We start from the raw sequence: 13781 nt of genomic DNA on the forward strand, positions 1-13781 counted from the left end.
GGAATCTTATATAAATAAACTTACTTTTTATTCAGAGACATAGAGTGTTCATTCATTGCAGTTATTGTTTATAGTAGTGATAAGTTAAAAAGAATACGGGAAGTTCTCCAAAACATGCTATCATATGAAATCAAATCACAATATAGTTTATGTAATATATAGAGATCCGTTAAGAATCTATACCAAATACTTTCAGTTATTAAATGCCAATTCCTCTGAAATAATTTGTTAAATTCTAGTAAGTAGATAGAAAGTTAGAGTAGATTTGCTGGTAAACCAGTAGGTTCATTTTCACTTTTAGAAGATCGTGTCAGATTTCACTTGTTTGTATTCCATTAGCAGTATCTGAGCGTCTGTTTTTCCATACCTTCACAACAAATACAACTAACCATTGAACAATGCAAGGGTTAGGAATGCCGGCACACTACACAGTCAAAAATCCACATTTAACTTTTCACTTCCCCAGATTTAACTACAAATAGCGTATTGTTGACCAGAAGCTTTATTAATAACATAAACAGTTCATTAACACTATTTTGTATGTTACGTGTGTTATACAATATATTCTTATAATAAAGCTGGAGAAGAGAAAATGTTACCATGAAAATCATAAGGAGAAAATACATTTATAATACCTCAGTGAATTATTTGAAAAAAATTTGCAATTCAAACCAGTGTTTGCAAGGGTCAACTGTACTAGAGGTATATTGTTTTAAATTGCTTGTAACTGCTAGAAATTTTGTGTCTTTCTAGTTTTTCCTTGGCTGTGTTAATTTTCAGAGGGCTCTTTTAATTTGAAATCTGCTACAAAACTTGGTTTTTAGTTACTATTTGGAAAATTTTGAAGCTTAGATACTTAAAACTGCTTGTTTTTTCCTGGTGGTCTATAGCTCAAATCCCTGCTTTCTATATGGACACAAGTCATTTATTCAATACCCAACATGCACGCTTGGCTCCACCATCTTTGGCTCAGCAGCAGGGCTTCCAACCAGGTCTTTCACAGGTAAATACCATGGACTTCTCTCATCCTGTATTTGTTTCTTGTCATGCTAAAGGTGTAACAGTTTTCTTGGGCTACAAATAAAGGCTCTTTGAAGTTAAAATCATCTATTGGCAACATGGGACGATCCATGATTACCTTGATATGTATTGGCAAAATTTTCAAACTTTACCAAATTTGTCAAAGCTTAATGATTAACAATGTAGAATAAATGTATTGAAAGGAAATTTTAGATGCTTACATTTGGTTTTATTTTAAAAGGGAGTTGATATAAACATATCCTTTATTAGTCTTTATTCTTTTCATATCTCAAACTTTTATCTTCCCAAATGCTGTGATTTGTGTATATGGTGTTCACGTATTGTATTTTATTGCATTGCAGCCAGCTTCAGTTCAACAAATCCCGATCCCTATTTATGCACCACTACAAGGACAGCATCAGGCCCAACTGAGTTTGGGTGCTGGACCTGCTGTTTCCCAGGCTCAGGAGTTATTCACCTCTTCACTTCAACCATATAGGTACATGCTTTTGTAATTACTGAGCCTTCTTGCCATATCCCTACTGTTCTTTCTTTGCCCCCCAGAAGCTAGGATGATCCTGTTACAAAATTCCTTTAAATGATAAGCATATTGATTATGTCCCGAAACTTAATTTCTGGTCATTTCAGCCAATTTATTTTTTTTTTTTAAGACTTTATTAATTTATTTGAGAGAGAAAGTGAGTGAGGGAGGAGAGAGCACAAGCCAGGGAAGGGGCAGAAGAAGAGGGAGGAGCAGACTCCCCACTGAGCAAGGAGCCCAATGTGGGACTCTATTCAAGGATTCTGAGATCACAACCTGAGCTAAAGGCAGACGCTTAACCTGACTGAGCCACACAAGTGCCCCTGTAATCCATCTCCATTTTAATGATTGCCTTGAAAGATGTACTTCTTAAGATAGGCCTGTTCCATAGAAAGATAATGTAAGCTGTATGTATAATTGTGACTAATGACAGCTGTATTGGAAAGTGCCAGTTTAGACTCTGAAAGCAGTTGTTTGTATCCCTGTCACATCATTCTGCTAGTCTTGCTCTCAACCTCATCAGCATAGTGTTTATTAATATAGAATCCCTGAACTAACTTCTGCCAGGACAGAGTAGTTGCGGGTTTATGTTTTTGTTTTATTATTACCATTACTATTATTACTATTATTATTATTGTATTTATTTATTTATTTATTTGGTTTTAGGTTTGTTTTGTTTTTTTTTTTTTTAAGATTATTTTACTGAGAGAGCACACGGGGTAGAGGGAAGGGACAGAGGAGAAAGAGTCTAAAGCAGACTCCACGTTGAGCACAGAACCCAACACAGGGTTTTTTTTGTTTTGTTTTGTTTTGTTTTGTTTGTTTTGTTTTTAAGATTTTATTTATTCAAGAGAGACACTGAGAGAGAGAGAGAGAGAGAGGCAGAGAGAGAAGCAGGGAGCCTGATGTGGGACTCAATCCCAGGTCTCCAGGATCATGCCTGGGCCAAAGGCGACACTAAACTACTGAGCCACCCGGGCTGCCCAGCCGATACAGGGTTCTATCTCAGGACCTTGAGACCACAACCTGAGCTGAATCCAAGGAGTCACTTAATCAACTGCATCACCCAGGCATCTTAGGACTGGGTAGTTTATAACAGTATGCTTATGTTTTCCCATTTTATATTTGACACATACACAGTATAAAGATTGCTTGTGACCCTAGGCCAGCACTCCTGCTTAATGGCTTTTGTTTCTGCCACATATGTCAATTTTAACAAAGCATAATGTTATTTATGGATGATACTATCTTTAATCTACTACTTTGATTAGTAACTCTTTATTTTAGCATTTTTAAAAGTATAGCTTGTTGAAGGCCCCCATTCCAGAGGTAAAAGGGTAGTCTAGAGTTAGATTCCAGCACTGTATTTTTTTTAAAACCATTCGAATATGTAATACAGTATTATTAACTATAGTTACCATGCTGTACATTACATCCCCATGACTTACTTTATAAATAACTAGCAGTTTATGCCCTTCACCATAATACTCTGTTGTGAATTTGAAAGTTGCTGAGGGGCACCTAGGTGGTTCAGTCCGTTAAGCATCAGACTCTTGATCTCAGCTCAGGTCATGATCTCAGGGTTGTGAGATCAAGCCTGGTGTCAGCCTCAACTCTGGGCATGGAGCCTTCTTGGGATTCTCTCATCCTTTGCCCCTCATCTCCCTTCATTCTCTTCCTCTATAAAAAACAAACAAACAAACAAACAAACAAAAACCCAGAAATTTGCTGAGAAAGTATATCTTAAAAGTTCTCATCAGAAGAAAGAAAGATTTTTTTGTAACTATTGAGACAGATGTTAACTAAACTTAACTGATTATTTCATAACACATATAAATATTAATTGATTATATTGTAAACCTGAGACTAATACAATATTATATGTCAATTATACCTCAATAAAAATAGAAATTTTATGAGTGATCCTGATGGTGAATTACTACTCTGCTTCATTCATAGAAATCTTGAGATCTCTTACAGGAAATATACGGGGCACCTGGGTGGCTCAATCAGAGTCCATTGCTTGGTTTCGGCTTAGATCATGATCTCAGGGTCATAAGATTAAGCCTCGTGTCAGGCTCTGAGCACAGAGTTTGCTTGAGATCCTTTCCCTTTCCCTCTCCCTCAGACCCTCCCCCTACTCATTACAGCTTGCTCTCTCTCAAATAAATAAAATCTTTATACACACACACACACACACACACGTGTGTGTGTGTGTGTGTGTGTGTGTATGGAGGGAGTAATGAAATACAAATAATAAAATCAGCTTTTAGTGTTATAAATTTGAATAAGATGTCAATACCAAAGAGAAACAGATTTGTTTCTGAGCTTGCTAGTGAACACATAAAAAAGAGGAGAAAACCCTGTTTCTCCGGAAAAGCAACCCTTTTCCTAGAACTTTGTTGTGTATGGGGCTCTAACTCATGAAACAAATGCCTTAGACACAGTATACTCTCTCTCTCTTCTTAATTGTTTTTAGTAGAATACTTGGTCATTTGGGATACTCATTCCCAAGATTTCCAGATTCCAAAATAGAACTGACTACTAACACACGTCTTTTCTCTTCAATACCCCTATAGATCTCAGCCAGCCTTTATGCAAAGCAGCCTGTCCCAGCCATCTGTGGTACTTTCTGGTACTGCCATCCACAACTTTCCAGCTGTCCAACACCAGGAACTTGCAAAGGCACAATCCGGTCTTGCCTTTCAACAAACTTCAAATACACAGCCTATTCCTATATTGTATGAACATCAGCTGGGTCAGGCATCAGGACTAGGAGGTTCCCAACTAATTGATACACATCTTCTCCAGGTAAGAAGTAACAAAGGGGCTAGAATCATGCACTATCACTCTATTCCTGTGTAGCACATTATGTAAGGAAACAGTTTTTAAAGAAAAAATGTTAAAAGACATGGTGAGAAAAACCAGCGTCTTTCTATCTAATACTAAAATTCTTAGAGTGCTTTGAAGCCACACCCTGGATGTCTGAATTGGTAATTTTTCAATCTTAATGCTATTTTCTCACAAAATTTTTTTCTAGGCTAGAGCAAATCTTACCCAGGCTTCAAATCTTTATTCTGGACAAGTACAACAGCCTGGTCAGACAAATTTTTATAACACTGCCCAGTCACCAAGTGCTCTCCAGCAGGTAAACTATGGCATGGTAAATTTCCTCAATTTTCTTTATTATTATTATTATTATTATTATTATTATTATTACTTTAGTTGTTGCTTGGTAGCTTAAATAGAACCAAGATGGGGAGAATATGCAGTGGTTTTCATACTTTCCCCTGAGGTGTCCTAGGAATTCTATGGGGTCCACTAGTGGTGGAACCTGCTCAACCCCACTTTAGTCACTTCTGCTTTTTGGCTCTTTGTTTCAAACTGGTTTCCGTGTAATCATTTTAACAAAGGATTCCATGAATATAAAAGTTCGAGAAACATTGTCTAGGATATATAGTTACATATAAGCAAGAGAGGCAGCTTTACCCATCTATGCTAGAAGGGAAGGAAGACTAAGGACCACCACACTGGTTAATAAAATACTTTGAACGGTGTGGCAGAGTATGAATTGTGTAAATGACAGACATGCACTAACTCTTAGCATGTCATTAATCTATTTTTAAAAATTCATGGAGGACTGAAGGAGAGAGACAAACCATTAGTCAATGTCTTATAACGAATTCTGGTGACTATTTTAGGGGTGAAAATTTATACATGTATTTATTACCTTATTGCCATTCAAATCAAATACTGTTTGTATAAAAATGGAACGGTTATTTTTCTTCTTGTCAGAGCTCATTTTGATCAGACATGAAAACAGTATAGAAATGTCTGTTTGGGAAGTTGTAACATCACTACTTTCCTTAATTGTATCCCATAACTATTGTTGTATTATGGGTCTATTAGACACGTAACCATGGAGTTATTCAAAGATAGTCATAATGATTTTGGTTACATGGCGTCTGCACTACTAATCTGTTCTGTTATTACACCTTTAATGAAAGCATGGAGGTAGTTACTAAGTAAAAGATTATATGTGAAATTTATTAATAGATTGATGTATGCTATTTAAAATGATATTCAAAAGTTTTTTGAAGAATTGTTAGTGTTACAGGGATATACAGACAACAGGTATAAGTGAATTGCTGCAGTTTCTGTTCACTTATTTTTTAGGTTACAGTACCTTTACCAGCATCCCAGCTTTCATTGCCTAATTTTGGATCTACGGGGCAGCCTTTAATTGCTCTGCCACAGACTCTTCAGCCCCCATTACAGCATACCACCCCACAGGCCCAGGCCCAGAGCCTGAGTCGTCCTGCACAAGTAAGCCAGCCTTTCAGAGGATTGATCCCTGCTGGAACACAGCATAGCATGATCGCAACCACAGGAAAAGTAAGTGAAAAATTTACCAATTTCTCTGAGAATTTAAGGCCATGTGTTTAGATATATGTATCTGTGTATCTGTAAATGCACCAATTTTTACCATCCTCCAGGGTGGTAGGTTGTTTTTTTTTTTAAGATTTTTTAAATTTTTTAAAAGATTAATCTCTACATCCATCATGGGGGTTGAACTCACAACCCTGAGATCAAGAGTTGCACAGTTCACCAACTGAGCCAGCCAGGCACCCCAAGCCCCAATGTTTTTTGTGTTTTGTTTTGTTTTGTTTACTTTAAATTTACTTTTTAATGTGTTTCACTTCCTCTGGTTTTTACCTAATAAAAAAATCACAAATTTTGTGGCAGAATTGGGTTTACGCAATCTCTTTTTACCCACAAATTGGCTTTAATAATTCCATGGTATTTGAAACTTAATTACAGGATTTTTGTACTAAGGCTCTTTGCCCGTTGCTGGAATAAATATTCATATTTCGAATACTAAGCATAGCATTTTAGCTTATGGAATTCCAGAAATGCTAAGTCCACCCTGTGTGTTTTCTCAGATGTCTGAAATGGAACTGAAGGCCTTCGGAAGTGGCATTGATATAAAACCAGGCACACCGCCAATCAGCGGTAGAAGCACCACACCAACATCTAGTCCCTTCCGGTAAAATGGGCATTTGAATTTCCAAACAACTAAGCACAGTTTGTTTGTTAGATACTTACTATGTCACCAGGCCTGTGGTAAGCACAAGACGTTCCTAGAGCTTTATGTAAAATGTTAAGCTATTTAATTAAGAATGTATACCACACTATATTAAGTTTTTTTTTTTTTTTAATACAGGGTAAATCTAGCTAGTATTCTTTCTCACCTCTGCCCCTCCATTGTCTCCCCACTACCATAATGTTTGGTAACTCACTTTGGTAAATTTTTATCAGCTACCACATATGAAGAATCTACCAAGAGCAATGTCTCTCAAAATCTAACAGCATTATTTATTTGGCACTACTGTACTGACCAGTGATGGCTTTTTCCCAAGGGCTACTTCCACAAGTCCGAACAGCCAGTCCAGCAAAATGAACAGCATTGTCTATCAGAAGCAGTTCCAGTCAGCCCCTGCCACTGTGAGAATGACACAACCATTTCCTACACAGTTTGCACCCCAGGTGGGCAGATACGAGTGAGAAATGAGTATTATTTACTTGCAAATGAATTGCTATTCTGGCTAATTCTCTGAATTCATAATCTTGCCATATTATAACTAGTTTAGAGACATAGTTTTTAATGAGAAACAGTTTCTTATTTAACAGTACATTTATAACATTCATATATATTCTCAGCAGTTTTTAGCGAGATATAGGTAGTAACCGTCTAGTTCTAAAGCAGACAAGAGAAACAGTCAAAAGATTCCCCACACAGCTCTGGTCATTTCAGTCCTGTTTCTTTTATATTTTTTGAAGAAGTGGACTTTTCTGAGAAGGGTCCCAGTGCTTAAAGTTTTCTAGGTTTAAAGTTTTTTTTGTTGTGTCGTGTTTTGTTTTGTTTTTTGTTTTTTTGTTTTTGTTTTTGTTTTTTTAGATAACTGTGTAGTTAAGGTAAAATTTCCAAAAGATGTTCTAATATATGTGTAAAAACATTGGCTTCTCTTCCCCTTTGCTGATCGAATGGAAAGACTAACTAGTAACTATCACAAACTAGAATTGGTTCCTGAAAAAACAATTTGTTGAATTGGTGTTGTTTTTGTTTATCTTCAGATTATGTTTGGTATAAGTGTGTGCCTTTTCTGCAATTCTATCTTTTTAAAAACATTATCCTAATTAATAGCTTTTCTATCTCCCCTTCAGAATTTGTAGCTGAAATGCTAGATCAAACTGCAGTGCCATAGCATGCTTTGCCTAATTTTTCTATTAGATTCTCCAAGTATGGCCTGTTTGTTCTTGGTCCCTGTAATAGAATGGCACATATCCCTACACTTCCTTTCATTTGGCAGAATGGGCACAGATTTACTCTGAGATAAGCCAACCTGATCTGGTTGGCAAAAAAAAATTTTTTTTTTAACAGTTCAATGTTGTATGTTTTGTTTTTTTCACTCAGATTCTCTCTCAGCCTAACCTGGTCCCTCCATTGGTAAGAGCCCCACATACTAACACCTTCCCAGCGCCTGTTCAGAGGCCGCCAATGGCACTGGCCAGTCAGATGCCTCCTCCGCTGACCACAGGCCTCATGAGCCATGCTCGTTTGCCACATGTAGCCAGGGGTCCTTGTGGATCACTATCTGGAGTCAGAGGTAATCAGGCCCAGGCTGCGTTGAAGGCTGAACAAGACATGAAGGTTAGTACAGTGTTAACAGCCAACAGAGCAAGAATCTGTCTCTGAACCATGTCTTAAGATGCCTCTGGACCCATAACCACATATCCAGGCATTCATTGTCTTAGCTGATTTAACTAAGCTAACTACTTTTATTCATTCCTTTCTTTTTTATTTCTTTTTTTTTTTCTCCCTTATTTTCCCCCCTTTTTTCTTTTTTTTTTTTTTTTTAATTTTTTTTTTTTTTTTTTTTTTTTTTTAGTTTTTTTTTTAGTTTTTTGAAACTGTAGTTAGCAAACAAGTTAACATTTTAAACTCTGGCAAAGTGAATTGCTTATAAAATAAACATTTGAGGGAGATCTGAGTTCAGCTGCTACATTTTTTTGAAGAGCAAAAAAGTAATGTGGATTATTATAAGCTTCCCCATTTTCTTTCATTTTTTCCCTTTATTTTCTTTTTTATCCCTCCCTCCCCTTTCCCAGACTTAAGATATAAATCATGGTTATGTGAAAACTCTGGAGTGGGTAAGAGATTTTACCTATCTTGATTTTTATTTCTTTATTCATGAGTCATCCAGGTACAGTTTTCTTCTCAAACTGTTTCCATACTTTTTTTTTTTTGTTTTGTTTTTTGATTTTTGGTTTTTTGTTTTGTTTTGTTTTTTTTGCCTGCCACTTGAGTTGGCTGTATACCACAACAGATTGTGCAGTTATAGATGAAGAACTGTAAAAAGCACTTTGGGATCCTTCATAATAAAAGGCACTGGTAAACGTGAGGTTTGCTGATGCAGAAGAGTGCCTTGAGGAGTCTGTGTGGGGACAGTTTCCATAGTGTAAACCTTACCTGTCTGCCTGTACAGCCAGCTGAATCCATTTATTCTGTATTTAGACTTGACTTTAGAGGTCTTAGTAATTTTGCCTGTTTTGTCACTATGTATATGTATGTGTGTATGTGTGTGTGTGTGTGTATACACATTCACACACACACACACACACAGATATATATCAGGTCAGACTAGAACAAAGAAAAGCTTGCTGCCTTAAAACAGGGCAATGTCCATAGTATGCTTTACTCTGAATTAGAAACATGTTTATGATAATCCTATTAGAAAATTTAGTTGACTGGCTAGTTCCTTCCTACATTGATATCCCTCATTTCTCATCCTGAATAATCAAATTTAAAAACTACTCTGCAGTGGAACTCTTGTTAAATATGATCTACTTTTATTAAGGCTGTGTGCCTAGGATTTCCTTCTGTTCATAACTATTAAAAATACTTGTATGTGTAGAAATCTTTGGAAACTATTTGTTCATGGTTTCCAGTTGTTGTTCTGTCTCCTTGGCACTTGATTTTCATACATTCCCGTTTTGGAAATGACATTAGAGCTTAGAATGGGGTGGGGGAGGGTAAAAATTTCTTGAAATTGCTTTAGATCTTTGGATAGTACAGGTTTCCTATAGAACATGAAGGGCTCTTTGTTATATGCAAGAGGTACAGAAACTTAAGGTTTAATTGTGTACGTTACAGTGGTATAGTTTACAGATTGACGTAAGTATATTCTTTGGGACACATAGTCAATAAACGTAGGAAATTATTTTACCAGCTCAGAATGTGGTAGGAGCTATCAGAACTTAGTGATCAAGTGAAGTTGTAGTTACTAATTTCTGATGCTCTTCCCCTGCAGAAGAGAGCTGTGGGAAGAGGACTCAGCCACAAGACATTTGGTCCTAGGTGTTGGTAATGCCACAATATAAGTGCTTCCTTTTCGTTTTATTGTAGACCACATATTGATAACTAGAAGTTTTAAGTGTTACATATATATGTCTTCAAATTTGCGAGCAGCTTCCCTAAATAGAATTTGATATCAATAAGTTTTGTTCCGGAAAAGATACAGACCAACAGCAATTTCTGTCTTATTATTTTATAAGAGGGCAAACTTTGAAAATGTGGTGGGAGGTGGTCCTATTGTTTTCAAATGTTTTAAAAAAAATCACATGGAATGTTTGCCAAGATAGGAAGAAATCTATCCATTAAAAGCTGAAAGATCATTGAGGTACTTTTGGTTTGGGCAAAACACATGGGGAAAATGGATTTGTGGTTGGTAAAGAGTGAACGGAGATGGACGGACAGGCTTAGCTAACGCTGCTGCGTTCTCAGTCATTGTTTCTCATTTTTTAAGGCAAAGCAGAGAGCAGAGGTTCTTCAGTCCACGCAGCGGTTCTTCTCTGAACAACAACAGAGCAAACAGATAGGAAGCAAAGCTCCAAAAGTGGACAGTGATTCAAGTAAACCTCCTGAAACACTGACTGACCCTCCTGGTGTCTGTCAGGAAAAAGTAGAAGAAAAGCCACCTCCTGCACCTACCATAGCCACCAAACCTGTTAGAACTGGACCAATCAAACCTCAGGCCATCAAAACGGAAGAAACAAAATCATAAAGGCTGTGGTTTATTGCAGGGGGTTGGGGGAGGGGGAGAGGGGAACGAGGGAGAATGAAGTCGGATAATGCCAGCAGCCAAAGGGGTAAAATGGTCTGTGACGTTATCCAGTCTAGAGCTGGGAGGTGCACAGGGGACATAGGAGCAGTGTACATGGACACACAGCTGCTGCACCAGTAAAATGAGGCTTTGCCAGCTTGCACCTACTGTATAATGCGCACTCTGTTGATGACCACGCATCTTCAGGCAGAATTTATATACAAATATCTGCACATGTTCCTTGAGTGCATATCATTTAAAACTGAAATCCTTATGGTTAGATGAAACACCAGAATTAGGAGGAAAATAACCCCGCTGGGGAATAGCTGAGCTTGAACAATGGTGATTCCAGCTAAGACATCAGGTGTGGTCTTTTTGTTCCCTTATGTTCTTTGGATGTGATTGTGGCATTTGTGGGCTTGGTGGTCAAGAACTGAAGATAACTGGTGCTGGATAGAGGAGCCTTATTTTTTATTATGGCAGCTTGCTATTTTTGTAACATTGATTGAGTTGAACACAATCAAAGTACAGTCACTGATCTCCCCCTCTTCCTGGATGAGTGAGCAGGTGATGAAATATGCTGTCCACCTCCTTGGACATGTCCAAGCGGGTAGGGTTTGGCTACTGCTTCTGTTTGAAATGATGCTGTGTTTGAGTTGTGGCCCGAAGCTTTGAAGTGCTACTTGGTGTCTCCTTTCTTCCACAGAGTTGTCATGTCTTAAAACATGACAGATTGGGTAAAATACTATTTAGGTTGAGTCTGGCTTGCCTCCACTAGGTTATCTTTGTATGAATCCAGTGGGGTTTTTTTTGTTTGTTTGTTTGTTTGTTTTAACGGTTTTTAGCTGATGTTCATCAAGAGCAGTGATACCTAGAACTGTGCCCTTAATGGAAGGAAATCCTATCTAAGAAGGTGCATTTCTTTACCAGAGCTGTGTTATACCATCCCTTGGGCCCTCTGCTGGAAAAGTAGAATCAAGTCTCAAATAATGCCTTTTTAATTGTATCCTGTAGTATTATAGATGTAGGACAGTACTGTATCATACCTCTGTGAATGTAAAATATCTTGTACCTGCTTTATGATACGTAATAGTGACTGTGCTTTATGAGAGCTGTTTTTAATGACGTTATTCTAGAATGTTTTCTTTCCAGATGATGATTGAGAAACTAATAAAAAAATGGTGCCAGGTACCACAACAGTAACAAAACTTTGCTGTTTTCTGGGGTTTTTTTTTTTTTTTTTTTTACCCTTTTTTTCTTTTTTATTAATGGAGTGTGCTGGATGTCTCTATAATTTTGTTCAGATGACTGCAGAACCTGGAAAAGCTGTTGCTGCTATTGATGCATAACATACTGCTATTGGTCTTTTTATATAAATAAATAAATATATATATATACATACATATACATATATATATATAAATAATTTGAATTTTTGGAAACTTTAGCTGTGCTGTCAACTTTGGAAAAAGTATCCCAGTTGTACCGTGTTGGGTTGGCATTGTACAGAAATTAACAGCCATATTGGTCTAGAAATGTTAAACATAATTTTTTCCATTTGTACAGGGGTAACGCACTGTATTAAATATGTAAGGTCTTATCTACATGGGTTTGATTACAGAAACTAATAAAGTATTCTCTAAATAATGAATCTTGGAACTTCTAATCCATTCCTAAAATCTGGAGCAAGATCTGTCACATACTAAAAACTAGTGATCAAGAGTACATTATGCTCTAGGAAAATATTATCATCCAAAGACTTGATTCTGACTTTTAAGAACTATAAAGTTTATTCAGTCAGAGTCATTGTTGTCATGGAGGCTAATAGGGTAGCTGTACTCCTGTTGAGAACAAGTCTGTCGAGGAGGAGAGCAGTCTTTCTGGATGATGCCAAGTGCTGAGTGAAGAAGACAGCTTTGCTGTTCTTCAGGGCTGATACTGAAAGGGCTCAAAGGAGATCTCAGTGCTGACATATTTATTTTTCGTATTTTTCCCAGCACATCCACAGTCCTTATCACTGATATGAACTGTCTGTAAGGGATTTGCTGTATCATTACTCATTTTTAAAGTGAGGTGCTGAGGGATTTTAATTGCCTAAAATTCCATATCCAGAACACATTGCTTCCAGGCCCAGCTTTAGGAAAATTAGTAATTCACTTATTGATGACCTGTGTGCCTTCTTTTACTCATGGATGCTGTAATTCTGAAATACATAGAACACTCAAGTACTCTTCAGCCCTATCTAGATGGCCAGGCTTTTCACTTTTAAAGTTTATGGGTGACTAAGGCTAGGATCACAGACGTGTACCAAAAGAACTGTAATCACCACTTCACGTATTTGCCTTACTAAGTCAATTCAGTTGCCCCCGTTTTTCATATCCTAATCCTTAAGTTCAATCCTCCTAATTGTTAAGTGACCACCTGTATAGTTTGCACTCTATGTTTGCAAGCAACCACATGTGTGCTGTTGAGTGGGTTGTATTAACTGGAAACCATGATCACCTTAGGCTCTTTGCTAGGTAGGATCATACAGTGGGAGAAATGGGAACAAAAACATATCCTGAGGCCTTGGGGTTCCTGGGTGGCTTAGTCAGTTAAACACCCAAGTCGATTTCTGCTCAGGTCATGATCTCAGGGCTATAAAATCCAGTCCTGTGTTGGGCTCTGCTCTGGGCATGGAACCTCCCTCCACACCCCCCCACCCCTTAAAAAACGCATCCAGTGAAAGTAAGATATTTATGTAAATTATTCTCCACAGTTCGGTCATGCAGTTCTTACCTCTGGCTCTTCTGGCATACAACTAGATGCCCCAAAAGATGTTGCGGTTAGTCGTCAGCAGTAGCTTTAGTCACATAACTTTTTGAACTTCCCTGCTTGAACTGTACTCATGATGGTGTTTTTGTCCTTGTTAATAATGAATTGTGCTTTATGATGGAAGAGTAATTGGAGGAAGCAGGTTGGGGAATGAAAGATAGTTTGAAAAGATTTAATTTGCTCATTTTCACAGTACAGATAACAAAGTTCCAACATACTCTTGGCTGGAGTCTAGATGTAGC

General features: G+C 37.4%; 1 protein-coding gene across 4 annotated transcripts in view; it reads left to right on the plus strand.

Moving 5' to 3' along the window:
• PRRC2C (proline rich coiled-coil 2C) overlaps positions 1–12376 on the plus strand; it is a 104301-nt gene extending 91925 nt beyond the window's left edge. For 2 of the 4 annotated variants that reach the window (XM_041753052.1, XM_041753059.1), the window contains exons 27-35: positions 891–1003; positions 1383–1519; positions 4141–4372; positions 4602–4709; positions 5738–5956; positions 6505–6608; positions 6982–7108; positions 8037–8273; positions 10429–12376. In XM_041753052.1, coding sequence (XP_041608986.1) covers positions 891–1003; positions 1383–1519; positions 4141–4372; positions 4602–4709; positions 5738–5956; positions 6505–6608; positions 6982–7108; positions 8037–8273; positions 10429–10686 — 1535 coding nt within the window. In that variant the 3' untranslated portion in view covers positions 10687–12376. The remainder of the gene's footprint in view (positions 1–890; positions 1004–1382; positions 1520–4140; positions 4373–4601; positions 4710–5737; positions 5957–6504; positions 6609–6981; positions 7109–8036; positions 8274–10428) is intronic. The other 2 variants (XM_041753069.1, XM_041753076.1) reach the window with 1 other exon arrangement.
• Positions 12377–13781: the final 1405 nt, after the last annotated feature.

Source organism: Vulpes lagopus, chromosome 1 (genome assembly GCF_018345385.1).
Source record: "Vulpes lagopus strain Blue_001 chromosome 1, ASM1834538v1, whole genome shotgun sequence".
NCBI lineage: Eukaryota > Metazoa > Chordata > Mammalia > Carnivora > Canidae > Vulpes > Vulpes lagopus.